This window comes from Anser cygnoides, chromosome 2 (genome assembly GCF_040182565.1).
Source record: "Anser cygnoides isolate HZ-2024a breed goose chromosome 2, Taihu_goose_T2T_genome, whole genome shotgun sequence".
NCBI lineage: Eukaryota > Metazoa > Chordata > Aves > Anseriformes > Anatidae > Anser > Anser cygnoides.
Window position 1 is genome coordinate 108,006,397 of NC_089874.1, and position 22,775 is coordinate 108,029,171.

Below are 22,775 nucleotides of genomic sequence, written 5' to 3' on the forward strand. Positions count from 1 at the left end.
AGCGAGCAGGGACATGACCAGGACGGGCAGCGGATGCCGTGGTGCTGGGCCTCTGCCACGCTTGATCCCCTGCCAGCCTAAGCTTCCTTACAGAGCTTATAGCACGGGCAGAGGCTCGAGCAAAGCCCCTGCTGGCGAGGGGGCCGCCGAGGCGACGTGCCCCGGGATCAGAGCGGTGCCAGCAAGCTCTGCATCTGCTCGCCTCTCAGCTGCGCTCAGAAAGTAGGGGGAAGGGAGAAGAAGAGACAAGTGAGCCCATTAGTATTTATTATTTGTATTTTTATAGCACCTCAGTGCCTAGTCACGGACCAGAACTGCATCCTATTAGCACTGTGCAAACCCCGAACCGAAGTACTACAGTCCCTGCCCCAAAGGGCTTACAATCTAAGTTTCTGAACAGAGGGATGCAAGGAGATGGAGAGGTAAAAGGGAACGGTGACAAAACGCTGATCACTGTGACAGACGGCATTGCTTTTCTGTTAAGAACTATCAGAGTTCTCAAATGCTTAGTTGAACTTAGGCATTCTTCACCCGGTCAATACTTTGTATTTCTCATGAAAAAAAAAAGCAATAAGAAATCCCACAGAATTCACGTTATGTTCACTGAAAACATTTTGCAAGAAACACATGTAAGGTTATTTTAAAAAATTACGGTTTAGTTTATATGTTCTAAGTAGATGTCTGAACACGTTTACAAAGTCTACACATGCAGTGTAAAATTATTTTTTTAACAAACTGTTACTTTCTGACTCAATTTAATTTGCACTCTTGAAAAAAAAAAGGATACCTTTTAATTCAATTTTTAAGAAAAAAAAAAGAAGTGACTTCATCTCAACTACTACTGTTCTGGGCACTGTTGTATCTCCTCTGTGCCCAAGATTTTAAAAATAATCTGAACAGAAATGATTAGCTTGGCAGAACTAAAACCAATACTAAATACAAGGACAGAGAACAACTGGGTATTTAGGAAATGTACGTAACTGATTTAACAGGTTTCTCTGATCAAAAAAGTGTGATTACAACTTTATGTGAGAAGGGCATGTGATTCACAACTATCTTTTTTGCAAGCGTATTCTATGTGCATATTAATAACTTCCCTGTAAGGGGCCCGATCCTACTGCTCTGCTCCAAGTTTCACTAACATCAACACCTCTTTGACGCTGCGCTCTACTCTGCTGGCCTGCTACTCTGTGTCATAGTTAATACTGCAAATAACTCAGTGGAGTTCAATATTTCTGCTTTTACCTGTAATTACTCTGTGGTAGTAAAAGTTCTAACATCTTGTAGAGGCCTGCATGATGGTAGTATGATTTACACCCGTGAAAAGGGATGAAAGGAAAGAAGAATTAGATGGACAGTTTGTAAAGTCATTAAACATTTCCCATGATCAGCTCTGTCGCTAGCCATTTGGATAGCCTCCTCCACTGAAGTCACATAAGTTACGTACACTCTTTACCTGAAAAGAACTTCCGATATTAGCTTTCTTCTATGCATTCTCTAAATTGCTGTAAACATCCAAGACATCCATATAAGTATATGCACACAGAGATACATGTCTGTGTCTGCATGTATATACACGCATATACATGTCTAGGTGTACATATATATTTATACACACAGACATACACATATATATGCATATACATGGATAATATAGCTATGACATAGTTAGAAACAATAATGTCATTTTTATTGCATTTTTAAGTATCATAGAACAAGGGTATTATAGGCACACATCTTAACTACTCATCCTTACTACAGTCCTAAAGCTCATTTACCTGAGATCTGCATCTGTAAAAATAGTTCCATTTTTTAGCTGCATGTTACAAAAGACTAAATATCAGCCCCACAGATATGAAATTACAACTTATTTTGAAACTAGTGCTACAAGTAAAATATGCTATCTTATAAAAAAGATACTGCTGAAAGAGATACATATTAAAAAGGAAACATGATTCTTAGAGGTTTAAAAATCTCCTTATGCCTTCCCATATTGTAATAAATTTATAAAAAATATTTGACACAGAAAATCTCCACAGAAAGCATCCTACTGAAATCATGTACCCTTTAAGCCACCCACCTTGCAAAAGTTACATAGTTCAGGAGGGCAGACTGAGTATTAAAAGTACTTAATTTCCATCAGTTTTCATCATCCCGTCTGTAGTGAATAGTTTGTATTTCCTGAGCTATGAACATAGCCATCTCCCTGGTGCCCGCAGCGATCACTCGGCAGGACATAAGATCCAGAGGTCCCCCTGAGGAAAAGAAGGTTAATAAGAACTGTTTAAGCTGATGTAAAAAGGTAATGTATTCTTAAATATAAACCACACTGTAATTAGATAGGTTCAGAGACACTGAAGCAACTTCATACATAGCTCCTTTTGGGGTGAGAAGGACAACTCCTTCTCATAGCTCCTTTTGGGGTGAGAAGGAGTTCAGGAACTCCTATCTTGAAATCTCTTGCACAAAAATGATTTCAGAAAATTCTAGATACAGGAGCAAAGTATACAACAGAAGCTGTGAATGTTTAGATTTGTTCGGTATCCAACATTAAATGTAATATTTCCTTCTTTTAGTAACAGGAAGAGATAGAACAGAAATCAGTTCAATCGGTATATCCTTCTTAATGCACAATATCTTACAGTATTGACCAGTAAACCATTACTCTGAGATGTGTACCATATAAATGAATAAAATAATAAACCAAAGACTGTGTTGTCCTTTACTCCCTCTGAGCAGTTCCTAGTCATAGATGTTCAGACATGTACCTGAGAGTCCCTCTTTCCTGGGAGGCTGTCTCTGCTGAAATCTGTTTGGAGTCTGAGCATGTCTACCAATTTCCCGGGCTAGTCCTTTACAGTAAATCTGATGCTTTGAAGGAATTACAAAGTTACGGAAATACAGTTTGACTCAGAAGGCCTTTGATGTGATGAAACCCCAAACTGGAATTACATCACTGTGGTATGAATAACCAGACAGTCTAATGGAGAGTGCAGGCGTTTCTGCAGAATATTGCCAGAAATGAGACTGAGCCACAGGAGGAGGACTGTACTGAGGTAACTCGAGGTGCCTTGAAATAGCCATGTGGTCCTCAGAAAGTCAATGACGACAGGAATATTTCACTCACCCGAAGTGTCTATCACAGTGCCACCTGCCTCTCTAATGATGACAGTAGCTGCTGCCAAGTCCCAGCAGTGTAACCCGAACTGATAATACGCATCTGCGGCACCAGATGCCAAATGGCACAGAGCCAGGGTGGAGCTTCCAATTACACGGACCCTAAACATAGCAAGAAGAAATGTAAAGAGGAAAACGCCTCTGATTTCAGCCTATGCAACAGGCTGAAAAACAGCAACAGACTTGTTTTTTTTTTTTTAAATTACTTCTGGTCACAAATGTGAGACATATATTGTAAGATATCTTACCCATGTGCGTGGGCCTTGAGCAATCTCTCAATGTTACCAAGGAACAGTTTCAAAGTTGCAGGGTCACGTTTCGGACCAATTTCTGTTAAAATTAAGGCCTTCGAGATATCTGCAAAGTAGGTAGTTGTTTTCATTAATTCAACAGTTTCCAGATAGCTTCTGGAAATTTGTTCAAAGTAAACACTAATGGACTTTTCACAGAAAAACAATTATCATGTCCCTTTTTTTATCCCAAAGTCTTTCTAATGATAGGATAAGTGAAAACTTCACATAAAAAAATTAAGCAAGACTAGATTTCTCTTATCAAATGGTCTGATTTAAATACTTTAAAAATAAAAAGGAGAAAAAAAAGAACAGAAATATTAAAACCAAGAATGCATCCTTTAATTCCTGCCGTTTTCATACATTGTTTTATTTAATTGACCTGCCAGCTTTTGGCAAATTCACAAACTTCAGCAACCAATGAAAAATAACACAGTGACATAGGAACTATTAATGATACTAGACTAATCATATTTGAAAACAGAATGGATCTTGAATAGAAAACTTCAATGTAATTTTTAAGCAAATTATAAGTACTTGGGAATACAGGAAGATGAGTAAACAATTCTACTTAAAACACCAGTCATCCAGTAATAGCTCCCTTTTATTATGGCATTTTAAAGACTGAAGACACCTTATGACCGAAAAGCCCTCTTTCTTACCATAAACTAAAACAGTTTTAAAAATAATAATAATACGTGAATATTGCATCTGTACTGTGAACAGCAAAGACAATTCCAGCTTCCGTCAGATAAGGTTATTAGCTTTGTGTGCAGTCAAAGGAAAGACTCACAGTGACTTGCAAGGTGTTGAAGTAGTCCTCACATGAGATCTCCGTATTACTAGAATATAACAAGTGTATTCCAATTCAGGTGGAGATGGTTGATCAAATGCCAAGTGTCCCTGCTTCTGCTGTGCCAGTGGAACTTGGAGGCATTAAATATATACCAAATCTCAAAGGTTTATCTGTTGATTACTTGCTAACTAGGCTGTGCCCAAATGTCAGGTGTCGCCTTCTACCCTGCATTAAAGGCAAGGCAATCATTCACGTAGGGAACGTCTACCTGGTTATTGCAGCTAATTGCGTAAGTTGGAAGCTCTTAGCAGAAGTAGCAAGGAGGTTTTCAAAAGCAAACGCAGGTGGAGCAAGACATCATTTAATTAAACAGGCTACCAGTGAATTTAGTATTGCGGAGGAACATTATGGATTGAAGCAATGTGGTAAGTGGTTGGTGAGCAGCAGGTATGCAATTAGACTGAAAGTTACAGGATATCACAAAGCTGAACTGTAGGAACATATTTAACAATCACTTTTTAAATTACTGCCTTAAAATAGAGCAACACTGATCCAGACGCACTGCAGGGTATTTGCTGTTTCAGTCACAAATGGAAACTCTGGATGGTGAAAGCAAGCTGCCTTAGATGTTTTTACATAACATACTCTATTTATAATTACAGAATATTTAATGCAAGCTTCATTGCTAAAATGCACCAGGCATTCAAACTGCACTAGTCATAGCTAGGTCATGACTAAGATGGTTGTTGTGTTGAGTTATTAAGTATATTTCGGATGAATAAATGGATCTCTCCAATTTTAGTCAAAGCTATAGGCAGGTAGAAATTGAATGAAGAGACTAAGACAAGCTAGAGGGAGGTCTCTGCTAGAAGAAGGAGCAGGCTGATCACAAAACCCAATAGAGTTTTGGATGTTCAAGGTACAAGAGAAAATTTGCTTGCTACTCCTCACTCTCATAGAGATTTAACAGGGACAAGGATACATTTATGACAAAAAGACCAGTTCTGTTGACCATAGAAGACTAAGAAAAGAAAATACATTTACAATATTAGCACATGTAAGGACAGACATGAATCTAAGTGTGAGAAGAAAGTAAAACTCAAGGTCAAAGGGAAGATGGAGCCTTCGTTTAAGCGTATCCTGACTGCTTGTACCCCCAAACCAGACCTCTACAAAATTTGTCACTGATGAACAGTTTTTTGCCTGTACTGTAATTTCAAATGATTAAATCTGAACAATGAACGTGTAGTGTAGATCAGTGTTATACAGAGTTACACAACAACCACATTTCCTGGAAACAAAAGGCATGAAGTAACATGACAGCCCAGCACTCCAACACGTCATGCATTGGTGAAGGCTACTTGAATTCCAGCTGTAGATGCAGGGAAAAACACACTCTTTTCCAAGCTCAGTTTCTTTCGCTGAAGCCACAGTCCTTACAGGAAAACAACAACTGTGACCATATACACTTAAAACATCGATAGGAGTGAGACTAAAGAAGGTCCATCTTCACTGATGAAAGCGCCCACCACCAAATGATGTCTCTCAAAACAAAGGAAAATTTCAAAGCATTTGAAAGGGCAGAAGGTTTGCTTCCCTTGCTGTGTTCTAAACACCCACACAGACTGGAAGCCCAGAGAAAGAAGGACAAAAGTGGTATATGCCAAAATTATTCCCTGCTCAACTGGAGACCAGAAATTTTTGACTGCAAAAGCAAGTGAGGCTATTCTGACAGTGGCTCAGATAGCCCAACCAAGAGTACTCCTGATTTTCCTCATAGTCTCTGCCAGAACAGGCTCTTGTGGATTACGGGATATTCAAGTACAGACAAAAAATTTGTGCTTAATCAAGGATTAAATCTTAGGTGCCACTGACTTTACAATTTGCTCCATCTCTCCAAATGGGCAGACCCTTGCTCACTATTAATTTAGGTGAATAGCCAAACTTCCCCAAATTTTGAGCTCATTAAATATTTCAAGAACATTAAAATCTCTTTTTGTGGTGAAATTTTAACCATCTCCTGTGTATAATGATGTACATTTTTAGCACATGTAGGCTGCTGTCTGTAACTGAATGTTACGTTCTTCTCTGCAATTTCATTGATTAAAAGGAAACTTCTCTACACACATTTGATTATTGTTGATTTATCAGTAAAAGGATTCCATTAAAGTGCTGACTAAGTGCTGCTATCTATTTTTATGTTGAAACATACCTCACACAGGAAAGCAAGCTGTTAAAGAACCCCTCTGAAGCATGCATCCTTTAGTTTACTGTTAACACGTATGCCTACATACAATAATATACCTTATGATATACAAGTTTATTGGAAAAAGAAAGTGAATGACAGTCACCGTAGTACTGTGAATTTGATTCACCATTCCCATTGCATCTTGCTCATAAACAGTGATGCCAGTGTACAGCTGGAATGAAACTGGTGAATCTACTCATTCTTCCTTATTTTAAACAATGGTTCTGAATCAAAATAATTTAGGATTATTTAAGTAGTTCAAATTCAGCTGTATATTTTAAAAAGGAAAGGAGGAAAACTGTGATTTTTTCAGAAAAACAACAAACACATAACAACAAAATTATCATGCAGGAGAAATACCTTCCATCAGGATAATGATGTTCATTATCCTAATGATGATTTGCAACAACTCTGAAACAAAATTAACATATTCCTTTTAGAGTTCTAACAAAATCTAGACCAACCTGTCTCTTTTGATACCTGAAGCCTTTTGTCATTACAAAATGCCCCTTGACCTCTTCTACCAGTGTATAATCGTTCTTCAGTGCAGTGGTAAATTACACCAAATTCAAGCTTTAAGATTTTGAAAAGGAAAGAAATGAATGCAACTCAAATTACTCATCATAAATATAAACAACTACTAATGGCAGAAAGATCAGCAATATTTTAATTGGTACATGTAATCAAAGATTATATTGATGCTAATAAACTAGAATAATTTTACTATTACTATGATATTTGAGATATAGGTCATATAAAATTCAGTTTATAAAGAGAAGATAGTGCAATCTGTTCATGATCTTCTAAACTCTTACTTGCAGCTTCTTTGTGTTCACATTAGAATAGATCAAATGTTAAACTGAATTCAAATTCAATTATATATTTTTATTGAAAATATGCAAGTCCTCTAAGGCCAGATTCTGAATGATTTTTTTTCACTGGTGAGCAGTTACATCTAGAAGTCCCATTAACTTTGGCCGGGCCCTGAAGATATGCAACCCCAAATACACAGATATGTTTAGTCAGGTATTCAAACTCTGAAGTCATGGCATGCTGTTTACTAACAATGGATTCTTTTATATGTGCTACACCTTTCACGAGGCATTTCATTTGCCTGCCTTTTCAACCAAAGTAATAACCTCCAGTCACTTTTTCAGATGTTTCTCTGCAAAGTCGTTTTCTTTAAACATAAAGGTGAGAATCTCATGAAATCACAGGACTCAAAGAGATGGAATTTGAAGAGAAATATCATATATTGTGACCTTCAATGAAGGCTTGAGAATGAGTAATACTGGATTCTCTGTGGGAATATCTCTTTACCGACAAGAAGGTCACAATTTGACCCTTGATTTGAATCCAAGATATTTAATATTTCTATTATTTTAATAGTTTTCATCAAAAGATCTTTAAACACTTTACAAACTTCAATGACCAGCTCCTAAAATCACCCTTAGATAAGTAAAACTACCTAGATTCTATCTAGGAGTAGGCAGATATACAAAAGCTAAGTGACTTGTCCAAGGGCACAGAAGTCAGTAACAAGATCAAGAAAACATCTCAGATGTTCTAGACTCCAAATCTTTTCCTGCTGCCCTCCTCCATTCAACGTGATGTTCATCAGAGATAATTCAAAGGGAAAGGGCTGTCCTTGCTCCTTACCCTAAGGTCCCATGTAAACCAAGTGGTAATATAATTTTTTTTTGAGGAACACTATTAATAGACTCTTTCCCTGAATACATCTGCAGGAATTTCTTCAGTACTGTTCAAGGCTTACATTCAGGCCAGTTCCCCTGTGTGTTCTCCTTTGGCTCCTTTTCAGCCTGCTATTTTTTTTGGTTTTGTTTTTTCCCATCTGTTTATGGAGGGAGTTTTAACATCATTCTTTATTTTTGTTTCAGCTTTGTTTAGTTTACATAACCCCAAGTATGCAGCATCAAAATCATGATGGTGTTCTAGAAAACATAAATATTAGAGAAAACTGTCTGGTAATAATATGTAGTATTCAGAAGGACCTCTGGGAATGAATACACTTCAGAAAAGCATGGAAGTGCTTCTTTGCAGTTTCCATGTTTGAAAAGTCTAACTTGAGAAGTACACAACATTATTCTGTCTAAATCTGTAAGTGCTGCTAGCACATCTGAGAACTATGTTATTATTGCACAGAATTCTTGCTGGCTTCAGTTACAGCGATATATATATATATATATGACTGTGGACTTAGGCTGAAAGAGGCACATTTCTTGGCAGTTTGAATAGCTATTTCTTCTGTATATATATCAAACTTTAAAATGGCAACATTTGGAGAAAAGCCTTTAGCATGAATGAGTACAGCTAGAAAACTAAAAAAGACAGCATATATGAAGGCTAGGTACTTTTTTTCCCTTGTAATCAAGCTCTCATGAGGGAAATATAGTCATTTTACCGCCTTAAGAAAACCTCAAAGGCAGACTAAGTGAACTAGGCCCATAATTTTGCACTCTTCATAAAAAGCGATTCTGAATTGCCTCATAGCAGCAGTTAGCTTTCACAGATACTGCTAGCAGCAGGAAAGAAGCAATCACCATCAACGTAAGAACACTGAGAGAGATGTTTAAATTTTGAATAGGCAGCACTGTATTTAACTCATTATGGTTTTGTCTTACAAAACCTTGCTTACACAAGTACCCCCTTTTTAGTCACATAAATCCTGTAATATTTATAATAATTTATAGGAATTATCCTGTAATTGCTAGTTTGCATAAGTGAAGTTTTGCAGGACTGGGATTTTAGACTAGTGGAGTATGACCAAATGCATTTAAAAAGCATGGAAAAGCCTGACCAGTGGCTGATTTTTTTTTTTCTTTTGAAGTTCCCACATGGTTTTGAGACTTCTAACCAAATCTCAAGTACCCATCTTAAAGAACATACTTCATACCTCTTTGTTAACAGCAAATCCAATGCTCACTGCCACTGTTGGAAATCTGTGAAAAAAGAAGAAATAAAGTATTATTGAGGAAAAATCTCTCAGTTTGATACTTAAGCAACTTGCTAAGGCAGCAAAACCCCACATGGAGCTCTGCAACTTCACCTGTGTCAAAAATACTCTTGATATCGTACTATTTATCCTTTGCTAGGTTCTTTAACTGTCAGTTCCACTTAAAGCATAATTTAATATTTGAAAAAATGCAGGAAATAAACTCTTGAAAATATCAGGATTTTTATATTAAATGTGTTATATATTTTAGTAATCTTTTTGCTTTATTGTAATTGAACCACCCAGTGTAAAATCATTAACATTATAACAAGTCATCACTTTTAAGAGCACATTTTGTTCAAGTGAACTGAGAGCATCTGAAATAGCAATTAACTTGCAAGGAGATACCTTGCTGCTGACCTCAACATAAAGAGAAACTAGTTCCTCTACTCTCTCTTTTGCTAACAGTGATGGTCGTGTATTTAATTTGATCCTTTTGAATAAAGTATAATTATTGCTTTTTAAACAATGTAATAAATTTATTTCTTACAAACATGTTTTTAAAAAGTTTGTAAAAGTCCAGAAAATTAAAAAAAAAGAAAAAGAAAATTTCACTTAGTTGAATAAAACTCTAGCACATGACCTCCCCCCAGGCTGAGTTCTATGTAATTGCACCAGAAGTCAGGGAAATGTTTTTTTATTTTCTTGAAATGATAACTGCAGTTCAATTAAACTGCTAACTGTAAGGCAGAATATAATTTAGGTTTTTAAGTAAAAGTGTTATAAACAACCATTAAGTTTACAACTCCTAGCATTCAAATGATGAATTAAAACTTTTTTATTTTTGCAATACTGATCCCTAGATCTCTTTTTTTACAGAGCAATACTTTAGGATTTTAAAACCAGTACCTACATACAGCTTAGTTTTCAGTTATACTCTACATGTATGCAATGGTTGTACTTCTCAGGAAAAATGAAGCACTTGTATTTGAAAGGGAGAAAACACCACTATGAAAAGGAATGTGTAGCAACCACACAAGGAGTTAGGCCAAATGTCATCATAGTACAGCCTTGTTTCTTCAGTTCAGCTCAAGTCTCTACATGTTAATGTGTGGTATATATAAATGAGCTGTGAGTCAAGAGCTTCTGGGTCATTAAGCAATCAGCGAAAACTTTAGCTTACCTTTAGATAACAGTACAGAGCTCTCCCCAGCACAAACACACACTCCCTCAGATATACTATGTGAGGCATAAAGCAACAGTGGGATGACTCCTACTTACGTGTCGCAGGAACAAATTTACCACAGTAACTTTAACCTTTGAGCAGAAGGCAGGATTCGTGAGAAGCTAAATTTTGCTACTTTATGCATTTCCAATTCCCCCATCCACTCACCTATGTACAAAATTGCAGGTTCCATCAACAGGGTCAATAATCCAGGTAGGACTGTCAGTGAGGACACATTTTGAACCAGCAGCAGTGGATTCTTCTGCAATAAACCTGTATTTAATGTGGAATAAAAACATGTCTCAGAACACTGGCTGAAATATACACTCATTAAGTATAACTCCATCTTTCTGTCTTTTGAAGAGATATTATTTTTTATATAAATATACATTTCATATATATGTATATATATATGAGTACGCACGTATTTCTTTTTTCACTGGGGAATGGGGAACTTTTACAGAAACTTCAAAGGAGAGTTCTCAAATTCATAGCATACTATTTCAATGGTAAAAAAGAACTCTATTCATGTTCATTTTCCTAATGTACCATTAAGAAATTCATGAAAATGTATGCAGAAATGGATCTGAACTGGCAGCTTTGGAACTCTAAAGGAGGTTTTTCTGTAGAATTTAATTTTATGGGTTAGGGCTGTTGGTTGCACTAAGTAATATAAACTGCAAAATGTAGCTGCTTCTTTTTGCAATCAGATTCAGTCAGCAGGAAGTAACGAACTCTTAGAGAATCCACAATCTCACTCCTACTAGAATTTTTTTTCACAGTAGGCAGAGTCAGGAAAATAAAAAGTTTGAACACTTGAACTCTCTTCTTCCCATGACCCAGAGAAAATATTTTTTTATTATTATTTTTTGGTTGCACAAGGCACACACTGAAATCTGAACTTGTCTTCTGTTCTATCCTGATTTCTTTCATAGATATGTTTTTTGTTGTTGTTGTTGTTTTATTCCCCTGGGAAATCTACATCCAGTTCTGGAGCATTTCCTGCTGACCTTAGTCATCCATGCTCTCCCATAAACTGCTCAGGGTCTGTTTCTCTAAGAGCTGTGCAGGTGCTACTCTCACAGATTTGAATATGGTCCTGTATATACAGAATGTGTAGAATCAGACTGCTGGTACTTAATCCCACTTTTGGTTTCACATTTAAACAACTGGTATTGGTTTTCAGAGCATCTACAAATGCCCGAGGACAAAAAGGCTTCCCCTAAAGACATAAAGAGAGAGGAAAAAAAAAAGGATAAAATAGAAAAAAAAATCTTTTGCAGAAATAGTTGTTTCCCTAAGACTCGAGTAGCAGCAATTTGCTTTTGTGCCTTCAACATGTGCTGCCTGATGCCACATAATACTGCAAATATGAGCTTAAAACGTCCTGCAGACAGCACAGGAGGAGTCATCTTGAATTTCCCAAATGCTGTTTTGCCTTTCCCTCAGTAGCAAGGGGCTATTTTGATGGCATTGCGGGGCCCCAGTTGATAGGAGAAGGGAAGTAGCAAGTGCTTGTTACTATTTTAATCTCCTTTAAAGAGAACAGCTGAAGGACACTTAAAAGTGTTAGTGTGCAACCAGGAAACCAGAAAAACCTTGAACAAGTGCTTGAAGTTCTCAGTCAAACGCAACACATTGCAGATTCCTCACTTTATGTATTCCATTATTTTGCCTTGTTAGTGCTGAACCATTTGACTTTTCCTTCCAAAAATCTTGTAATTAGCACCTAAACCCAAGCATAAACCCTTCAGCTGCACTGCTGGCTGCAGGTGAAACTGATCTTCCTGCAGACAGAGCACCTGACAGCTGGCCTCAGATTTCCCATCCCGACCCCCAGATTTTGCCTGTTTTCCACCTTCTGACAGCCCCACCAGCCAGAGACTGAATTGTAGCTGTTGTCTTGCCAATCAAGAAGGTGAAATGAGAATCCCCTTAAAACAAGAGTATTTCTGTGTAAGGTGTTTTACCCTCACGTATCACGAACCTGCCCCTTTCCTTTTCCTTACTGCAATGTTGCAGTCCTCAAGTACAAAAGCTCTAACACGAAGATGGGGTACAGCAGTGCCCTTGATGTCCAAGGTCAAATTTCCAAAACAGGTGTAGGGCAATTTAGGTGCACATTTTATGAAATTTTGCTAGCAGGTTAAATTAAGCCCATAGCTGCTATGCAATACCAGGTACCGTGATCGTTCCTAAAGGCCAACATCTGATGTATCGCTCCATGGCTCTGTGTCCGGTAAAAACATGCACGTAGAGCAAAACACTCAGGCTGAAGCCTTGAACACCAGATATTAGGAACAGTTTAAGAAGTGTGTGTGTGTTGGGGGGGGGGGATAACCATGTCATTGCAGTAGTTAATTTAGTATGCCAGCCTTTCAGCTCTCCTCAAATCTGGATTAAAGTTTTCTCCCACTGAAAATGAGTCTGGTAATTTTAGCCTAGCCTGAGTAGACATCTGTTCGCGCCACAAAGCCACTCTGAAATTCATTGCTGGGACAGCAGGGAAGCTGTAGCATAGCCTAAACTGCAGAAAGAGCGATATCCAGTGGTGCACAGCACGTTCAAACCAGGGCTACCCCTCAGCTATCCCATTAAGGGGGTCTGAGGGCAAAATCCAGGCAGACGGGGTTGGATGTCATGGCTGAGTCCTGCTTGTAATGGCTCCAGGATTAAGGCCACAATTAACACCAAAGATGACAACTTGTGTAACAATAACACAGGCAAATGACACAATAGCCTTTTACAGCCAGTAGTCCATGATACTCTGGCTGTGCCTATCTGTGCTTCAAAGATCATCCAGAAAAAATACCCTTTTGGAAAGACTCATTTGGAGTACATCAGAGTGCCAGAGAGAGAGAGCAAAGATGAAAACTCGAGTGAAGCATGAATAAGGATGTTACACATCACTTGGCCAAGCAGAGACAAGACAGAAGCAAGGGACAGAATCACAATTTAAACAGGTTTTCCAAATATTTCTCTTTACTTCTGAGCACATTTCCAGTATCTCAAGACACACCACTGCCACAGCACAAATGGCATAGGTTCCAGAGAGATCTCTTCTAGTTTCTCTGACTCCCAAGACACATTTCTAAAGTGTGGTGCAGTCGACATGTTGGAGGGCAGGGATGCCATCCAGAAGGACCTGGACAGGCTTGAGAGATGGGCCTGTGCGAACCTCATGAACTTCAATAAGGCCAAGGGCAAGGTCCTGCACCTGGGTTGGGGCAATCCCAAGCACAAACCGAGGCTGGGTGGAGAATGGATTGAGAGCAGCCCTGAGGAGAAGGACCTGGGGGTGTTGGTGGGAGAGAAGCTCAACATGGGCCAGCAATGTGTACTTGCAGCCCAGGAAGCCAACCTTATCCTGGGCTGCATTACAAGGAATGTGGCCAGCAGGGCGAGGGAGGTGATTCTCCCCCTCTACTCTGCTCTTCCGAGACCACACTTGGAGTGCTGCATTCAGCTCTGGGGCCCCCAGCACAAGAAGGACATGGATGTATCAGAACAAGGCCAGAGAAATGCCATGAAGAGGGCTGGAGCACCTCTCCCATGAAGACTGGAGTTGGGGTTGTTCAGCCTAGAGAAGAGAAGGCTCCAGGCAGGCCTTATAGCTGCCTTCCAGTACTTAAAGGGGGCCTACAGGAAAGCTGGGGAGGAACTCTGTCAGGGAGTGGAGTGACAGGACAGGGAGTAATTTAGGCTTTAAACTAAAAGAGGATAGGTTTAGATTGGATATGAAGAAGAAATTCTTTACTATGAGGCACTGAAACATGTTGCCCAGAGAAGCTGTGGATGCCCCATCCCTGGAGGTGCTCAAGGCCAGGCTGGATGGGGCTTTGGGCAACCTGGTCTGGTGGGAGGTGTCCTCCTGCCCACGGCAAGGGGGCTGGAATTAGATGGCTTTAAGGTCCCTTACAACCAAACTTTTCTGTGACTCTATGATAATTTAAGAGAAAGAGAAATAACAGAAACCTTCACTGATGCTTTCAACAACTAGATTAGGGAAAAGACTGAACACAATTTAAATGATCTTTTGATGTTTTCATTGTACTTAAACCTTGATTCCTACTGTGGATTCCTCATTGCAAGTGTCTAAATTTAGTCTTTTAAATCCAGTTTTAATCTACTGTTTAATCTAAATGCATTCACTGTCTGAACAAATTCTGACCAAAATAAACAACCACTATCTGCAAAAAAAAATTGTTTTGAAGAAATTCATTTATTTGCTTATGGAGGCATAAGTTAACTGTAAAGAGTTAATGAAAGTCAGAGATTTTTTCCATTTCTACTTCTATGTTGACCTTACAACTTTTGTTTCCATTTTGAGTAACTTGAGTGCTTCTGATGATTCCCATTTTATGTGAAATGTATATGTTTTATGTTCTCTGCCAGACTGTTCAAGTAAAAAAGAAACAACACACAGTGGAGATGAGAAAAGAGCACAACCAGCAATAGGAGACGGAATATTACACAAATAATAGGCTTGTAAACCCTGGCAGTCTCTTGAGAATTGCAGCCAAGAACCGCACATTGTGCTGTACAGTACTGCTTCAATATGTGATCACATACAACACGTATTTACAAAGCTATATTTAGTATGTAATGTTCTTTTAACACATTCATTTTTTTCTTTGTTATTTTCTTTACAAGAGCATAACTGACAAGCAGATTAGTAGCTAAGCCCTCCAGATTCTCATCTTTGTTGATTTCTGCGCTGTGCTAGAGTGCAAGGCCCTTTTCCATTAGAGACGTGCACAGTTAGAAGGAAGTTACACAGTATTTAAGTGATACACAGGCTCTGCAGCAAGACGAATTTATCCTTGTGTACTGAATTCAGCTGTGGAAATCAACTGTGGAGTCTCTGCATCAAAACAAATCTGGCCAACTAATACAAAATCTCTCTCTAATCTGTGTACATACTAGGAGGAGTTATTTTCAAATTGACCTTAATAATTCAAGAGGAGTCAACAATCTGATTATTTTCAAAACCTTGGGTTGAAACCCCATAAAATAATTTATACCTTATTTATTTAAATGCGTTGAGTGATGATGATAAACAACCCTGCTTATCACCAGTTTTAGGATTCTACACAACACAAGGTAAATGTGCTTAAATATGATGGTTGTCCTGATCTGGCAAACACTTATCTACGACGGCAAAAGAAAGTGGTAGAAAGGTCTGCAGGATGGGATCTTTGCTATTATTAATTACAGCTATATTTTAATGGGTGTCTTTCGTGTAACTCTTTGAAAATAGAGAACAGATTCCAAAAATCATGGAGATTCATATGAAACCTTCATACACGATATCCTCACAGGGGAAACACCGATATTAAGTACATTTCAAGAAGTTAAGAAACAAAGAATTTACATGCACAGGTCATGATAGAAATATTAGAAAATATATAGTAATCAGTATAGGGCAGTGGTAGTTCTTTAAAATGGAGTCCTACAAACGTGTCCAACAGCAATAATATATGTAATATATGAGAGATACATAAAACTGAAAGAAGCTACTACTGAATTAAGAAAAAAATAATGTTTACCAATGATAATCTGACTTCCAGGAATAGATTTTTAAATTCCCTTCAAAAGCCAGTCAAATATAAAGCTCTTATAGGACAAAATGGTCATTCATAGTTTCTTTCTATAGACACTCACCTGTGGGAGGGAAATTTCTCTTTCAAAACAGAAATAATTAAATTTTCCACAAAATGATCAGTCTCGGTCACGAGGTCTGCTGCAGATGTCTTTGTAGACACTTGTTTTTCCTCTGTTAGAGCTTTCCTAATAATCTGAAAGAGAATTTCACAAATCAGATTTGGTTTCCATTCACCCTGTGGACGTTAAAATACTATATTTACTAACAAAATGGTAGCTAATCCTGAAAAACAGTAGGTCTAATTCTACCAGAACCTATTCTAGCTCTTCTGAGTAAAAATCTTTCTGAGATAATGAGTACTCTTTGGGAACACAACATTTTGAATCACTCTGCAGGAACCTCTCTTGACAGTTCAGAAAGGGATTAAGAACGGGACGCAGCTGATGGAATAGAAGTATGATAGTGATTTAGGAAATTAAAGAAAATACGTGTAAGATAAGAAAGAAACTGGAGGCCCATAATTTTTCACAGAAAACCTTTTTTCCATTTTAAAAAATCATTTACAGGACCAATACCCCCACTGCTCCTTTACTTCAAAAAAACATGCAATAAAGCAAACCTCATTGGTTTCTTTTTGCCAACAAAGACACAATATTTATTTCTTCTTGTGTATATGGGTGTTAGGAACTTCAAGTGCGGACTACCCACTAGTCTCAAAGAATTGCTTTATGTTTAACAAAAACAAAGATTTAGGCTTTTCCCCAGATATGGAGCCAGTGATCTAACTCTGGATTCTCTTTTGTAAAAGTCTCCACATCCTTTTAAAGGGTTTTACTGATATAAATTTGGAACTAAACCACATCAATTGCAAATGCACACATGGGAACACAGTTGATAAAAGCTTTTCCCCAATTTTACAATTTTTTCCCACCCCTTCATTAAAAAAATGGGGGGGAGGGGGGAGCAGGATGGTAATGCTCAGCTTGAAAAAGGAGCTGCCTAATTTTTTAACCAGTGACCATTATGAATTATTTGAAATTAGGAAAACCAAAACAAAGATTAGACTTATTTCTGTAGAATTATATTAAATTAAAAACAACACCAAGGAGACTAATATTCTGAGTCCCTTCTAAAACATAAATTTTAATTGCTTAGTTAAATTTCAACGGATCAGAGCATTTTAAATTTACCTACACAGAAATGTTTTAAGACCAAACCAAACAGTTCTGCTGTATTATGCATGGGAAAAGGAACTGGGAACTCCCTAATTTCAGTCTCAACTCTTGGTTTTTGTAGTCTAAAATGCTACATTTGAAGGGTTTTCAGATTGTTCTGACACGTAATCGACTTTGTTGGCTGTTGCCTTAGCATTAGTATCTGGACTAATGTTTCTGCTTCACGAGCTGCAAAGCATTAGTTCTGCCTCTTTACTGAGCTGCTGAGGCCAGATTAAAACATTTCAGTTTGAACTTTAGCAAAAGTTCATTATTGTATACCAAAACATTCACTTAATCATTTTCATTCCCCCAGTGCCCTGCTATGGTTTTCTCGACGCTTTAACCACACCGCCGTCATAAAAGCGCCGCTCTAGGAAGGCCCTCAGGCTGCTCTGCAGTCCAAAGCACAATCCAAAACACTGCAACCATCTCAGCCGCGTTGTGTAACCTATTCTACAGCACCTGCTATGCTCGTGCCTTGTATTTTCATCACTCTTTACTTCTGTCCTGCCTACATAACGCGTTCGATGTGTTGCGTCACGTAGACAGAAAGCTGAGGAATACCACGTCGCATTTCTTGCCCTGCACTCTCCTTTCAGCAGAGAGGGTCTGAGTTTCTCTTTAGCAGTGCCGTGCGCCTGACTCCTATTCAGTTTTAACACCCAGTGGACGGAAGAGATTTGTGCAGCCATGTAAATCAGTACACGCTACCATTCATTCGGCAGGGGACTGCGGTCACACCTGGCTCACGATGCAGAAAGAAGAGCGGCTGTGAAGGCTCTTGTGGGGCTGTGCTGCAATCGCCTGTTTCTGTTGTGTGCTCCAGCACTTGAGCTTTCCTTTTTAAAGGCAATACTTTGCACGACATTTTTAAACTTGATTCCTGTCCTCCGAAGTGCTCACTTGGATCTGCTTGTGGGTTTTAGATGTGGCATACACGTTAAAACACTCAACGTTACCAGGTCCCAAACTGGATTTTTGCAGGATCCTACTTGATGTGTTCTGCCTGCTTGACAGCTATCAAAAATACCCTGATTTCCCAGATTGTTGTGTGCTACCGTTATTGTAACCAGACTTACAATGTGCCTACACCACTTACTTTCAAAAAGAAGCTGTGCTGGGGTCACCAGCAGTGAATGGGCGCCACACGTGCGTTAGCTCACCCAGTGAACCAGGAGATGCTGTGGGGTGGACGGGTCCCTGCCACCTCACGGCCTCCTAAAACGTGTCTGACAAAGGAATTCATGTGGGTTTGTACTGACCCGTATGGGCATGCAATCCAAGTCAGAGCCCAACACGCAAAGACCTGCAAAGACCACGTGTATTCCCTGCATCATCGATGAAGCGGCTTTTATTCTTCCCAAATTTATCACACAGCTCAGAGCGGTCCTTGACTCTGCTTACACTGAATAACCCCCAGAAGTCCTCTGCCTCCCAGGAGTATCAGAGCCTGGTGCTTCTCAGGGGACAGAACAGGCAGAGCACGGCGAGAGCATCACCCAGCTCCTCTCCGTGTTGAAGCCCTACAACAAGGTCTGTAGATACCTACCACAACTGCCTGCTCTTCTCAGCTGGGCATGGAGCTACACAGAGCTCCTGTGTTAGGGAACAGTCCTTGCAGAAAGTAAGTGGAAGACAAAAGGGACTATGGGTTGATAAAATAAAAACAGCTGATGGTTCCTTGTCACCATTGTACAATGTACAAAGAAATTGACAACTAAGACGCTGTACTTGGGTTGTAAGTGTATTTTACCAGGCTTTATCACTGTATCATAGGTTGTTCCTAGATTATGATGACTTTACAATTTCTAAGCAGCTGACTTTTGACAGTGTGTTTATTTAGAGCAGTGTTGTTTAACACTTCTAGCCCATGCTGCCCCTCCACTAGATCAGGGCACATCTGGGGGTTCGTACAATGCAAGAACATCACAAGAACTGTACACCAGTACATTCACGAAGACCACAACGGCAAGAAACGGACTGCCCCTGCTGCCTTGTTCATTTGCCACGGAGCAGAGGAAATGGAGCTGCAGGGGCTCGGTGCAGTCACGATCCCGGTCTCTTCCTTTCCTTACACCTTTGTGAAATGAAGACATGCAAAGGAAAATGGAGAGGAAAGAGGGCCCAGATGCTTCCTCCCCCAACACCTGCCAGGAGAGCCACCTGCAGTGACGTGCTCGCTGTTTCATTTCACCATACCGCTTGCACTTACCACACTCTTCTGGGAGCCCCAAGGTGGAATTACATGCTTGCAATGTTGTCCTGGAGTATTTGCTTACTGGTAAAACCAAACATCTAGATGAAAAGCATAACTATCTGCACATAATTTAGGAAATACCAATCTGCTTTGCTAAAAATAAATAAATAAAATGAAATAAAAACTATGTTCCATAGAAAATAGCCTAAAATATCCCCTGGGAGCTAACACTGGGAAGAAATCTTGACTTTGAAGAATATAAATTGAAATTATTTTTATTTGCCAGTGGATTTTTTTAAATGTGGGATTCTGCTAGGTCTCTCATGCCTCATGAAATTATTTTCTAACCCCTTCAAAAAAGAAACAAAGTATGTGTGGACTTCAGCAGGCTAGCTTCTAGTCTCAGTTTTTTACCCTTGTTTTCACCTTGACGCAAATTTACTTATTTTTGGGAAATTTTTCCAACTGTAATTGCAGAGAACTGTGTAAATATTACCCAGTGCTCAGTAACATCAAAGGTACAGTGACTAGTTGTACTTGCTTTTCTTTAGGAAAAAGACATATTAAGCCAATGGGTGTATTCCCATGAACATAGGGCGAAGAGTTTACTCAAAAATAAAAAGCAGAAGAGACATCTGAAAAAGTCTGGTTATAAGTGGCCTTACAGAGTGGATTAGGCATAATTTTGATATGGGCCAATTACAGAGGTTACATACAAAAAACCCATACATGTTAAACAAAAGACTGTGATATTTTGTAAGAATAATGGAACTACATAGTAGCATAGGCAGGAGAGGCAAAGACTTTAATCTGGGAATGGAAGTTACTCCAGCAACACCACTTTTGATGCACATTCAAAGAATCATTTTTTTATTGGCCTTTTAATTCTAGAAGAAACAATTCTAGAGCATGATGGAAAGATGATATATTTTACTTATATTCATGAAACATGATGCAACATGGGGAGACCACAGAACCATACTGCTAGTTGACTTCTGGAAACCCAAAATCTTGCTTTGCATGCCTTTCTTCAGGCTGGCCTCTGCGACAAGACTCTCTTAGGCACTTTCTAATGATTCCACGGCTTCCTAACCTGCCATGGATGGGAGAAATGGAGGGACTTAAAACAAAGGCTGAAATAGGAAAAATTCCTGCAGGGATGGAGACAGCACTCAGATCTGATGAAAAAAAAAAAGTGCAAACAGATCTGTGGGGGCAGAGGTGAAGGTGGAGGGGTCTGAGAGATGGGAGAAAAGGCAGAAGAAAATGAAGGATAATTTGTCCAGTGGAAGTGACTGGTTTTGATGACCAAAACAAAACAATTTTATTGATTTTCAACAAAAGTACATCTAGCCCCATCAAATCTATGTTACATGGCACTTTGTGTCCTTACCTCTAGCTTCTTTTCAGAGTAGTAGGAAGTGGACTGACACTTTAATGACATATATTGCCCTACCTGTACCTTTTGTTCCACAAGGACTTCTGACAGTTTTTGTAACAAAAAAACATTCTTTAATATTACAAAAACATTCCTTAATGTTACTATCCAACTCTCAAATCCTACTTAAACAGCATCCTTGGCTGGTTTAAATTTGGCCTGCCAAGAATCGGTCATTTCCTGCCAGTTGCAAGGTAGCAATGGCAAATGGCAAACTGATGCAAATTGAAAAGGTGCAAATATCAGTCCTCTGGAATGTTTATTTCTTCCAGGAAAACATGCTCAACTATGGTCTTCTGGGTGACTAAAATGGTTGGAGATGGTTAAGGCTATCCTCAAAGCTTGATATTTTGAGAAATTAGGTGTGGAAGCTTGAGTCATGAGAGGCCTCCTTGTGAAATGGCTGGCAGAACGAGCGTGCTGGAGAACCTCCCGTTTGGAGATTCTGTGAGAGCATGACCTGTCATTCCAATTTGGATTATCCACTTACTCCTTGTATCACTACAACAAGTCCCCTCTCCTCTGGCGTTCTGCTAATCTTTGCATACGCGCATGTGCGTCCATGAAGGGGGAAACAGGTTTAACGATACACACTAAGGAAGAACTAAAGGTCACAGCGTGCGGGTACGAAGTGTTTTATAGTGGAATGGAAGCAGAAGAGCAATGCACGTTGCGGAGACCTGTGTTTTACCCAGTTTCTCATCTGCTGATCCCACTTCTTGGCTCTGTGAGAGCCGGTGGAAGTTCTGCTGTTGCACACCACGGGGCCAGGAGCTGACTAACCTTCTGCTGCATCAAAACACGGATCTCAGCGTACACCTCTGGAGAGGTACTGCTGAATTATCCCTGTCAGTGAATTTCGGCCGCCCTGAAGACACTGGCATAACCAGACGATGAAACCTCCCTGGCACACCTATTTTTTCTCCACACAAACGCTGGCATCGTCACACATAAACACACAACGCTCTAAACCATTACAGGACTAAGTGCTTGGTGGATGACTGAAAAAGTTACGTGAAAAGCATCCACGCTGACAATATTGTTTGGTACTATCCAAGCCCTCCGAGCCACAACCCAAACCCGCAATGCCCGGAGGCGCCTCCCGGTCCTTCGGCCGGCTGCAGCCCCCGGGCTCTGCGACCACCGCCGGGACCCCTCCTCACCGCCGGGGGGCCAGGCGAGGAGCTGCTGCCGGCTCTGACAGCCCCCCGCCGAGCCGAGCCGAGCCCCGCTACCAGCCCAGCGCCCACACCCGGCCTCCCCCCCCACCACTCCACCTCTTCATTTTGTAATTTCTACCCCCAAAACGCACCTCCCCAGCCGCCTGCGGGCGGGATGCTCCATCCGCGGGGCGAGCCCTCCCCGCTGCCCACCCCCGTCCCGCCGAGCCCGCAGGCGGGCGGCGGCCCCCCGGGGCTGCGGGGGGCTGCGAGGGGCGGCTCTCACCTGCCCGGCGCGGAGCGCCAGCTGCACCGCCACCTCCAGGCACTCCTTCCAGGGGTCCCCGCCGCCTCCCGCAGCCCCTTCCTCCTCCTCCTCCTCCCCGCACGGCTTCATAGCGGCGGCGCCGGCTCCGCTGCCCGGGGCAGGGCCGGGGCGCGGGGGCCGGCTCCCCGCCGAGGAGCGGCG

The 22,775-nt window shown here is 40.1% G+C and overlaps 1 protein-coding gene across 1 annotated transcript; it reads right to left on the reverse strand.

The window, feature by feature from the left end:
• Positions 1-258: 258 nt before the first annotated feature.
• IMPA2 (inositol monophosphatase 2) lies at positions 259-22,727 on the reverse strand. Its single transcript, XM_048077131.2, has 8 exons — positions 22,593-22,727; positions 16,354-16,487; positions 10,858-10,962; positions 9,426-9,471; positions 6,976-7,084; positions 3,426-3,534; positions 3,128-3,279; positions 259-2,255 (listed from the first exon to the last, which is right to left on the reverse strand). The coding sequence occupies exons 1-8, from the start codon at positions 22,701-22,703 to the stop codon at positions 2,140-2,142; spliced, it is 882 nt and encodes a 293-aa protein (XP_047933088.1). The 5' UTR covers positions 22,704-22,727; the 3' UTR covers positions 259-2,139.
• Positions 22,728-22,775: the final 48 nt, after the last annotated feature.

Coding starts and splice junctions, on each gene's coding strand:
- IMPA2 (XM_048077131.2), bottom strand. CDS start 22,703: ATGAAGCCGTGCGGGGAGGAGGAGGAGGAGGAAGGGGCTGCGGGAGGC. Junction 16,488..22,592: donor TGGCGCTCCGCGCCGGGCAG/GTGAGAGCCGCC, acceptor ATTCTCTTTCAG/ATTATTAGGAAAGCTCTAAC. Junction 9,472..10,857: donor ACCTGCAATTTTGTACATAG/GTGAGTGGATGG, acceptor CTTTTTTCACAG/ATTTCCAACAGTGGCAGTGA.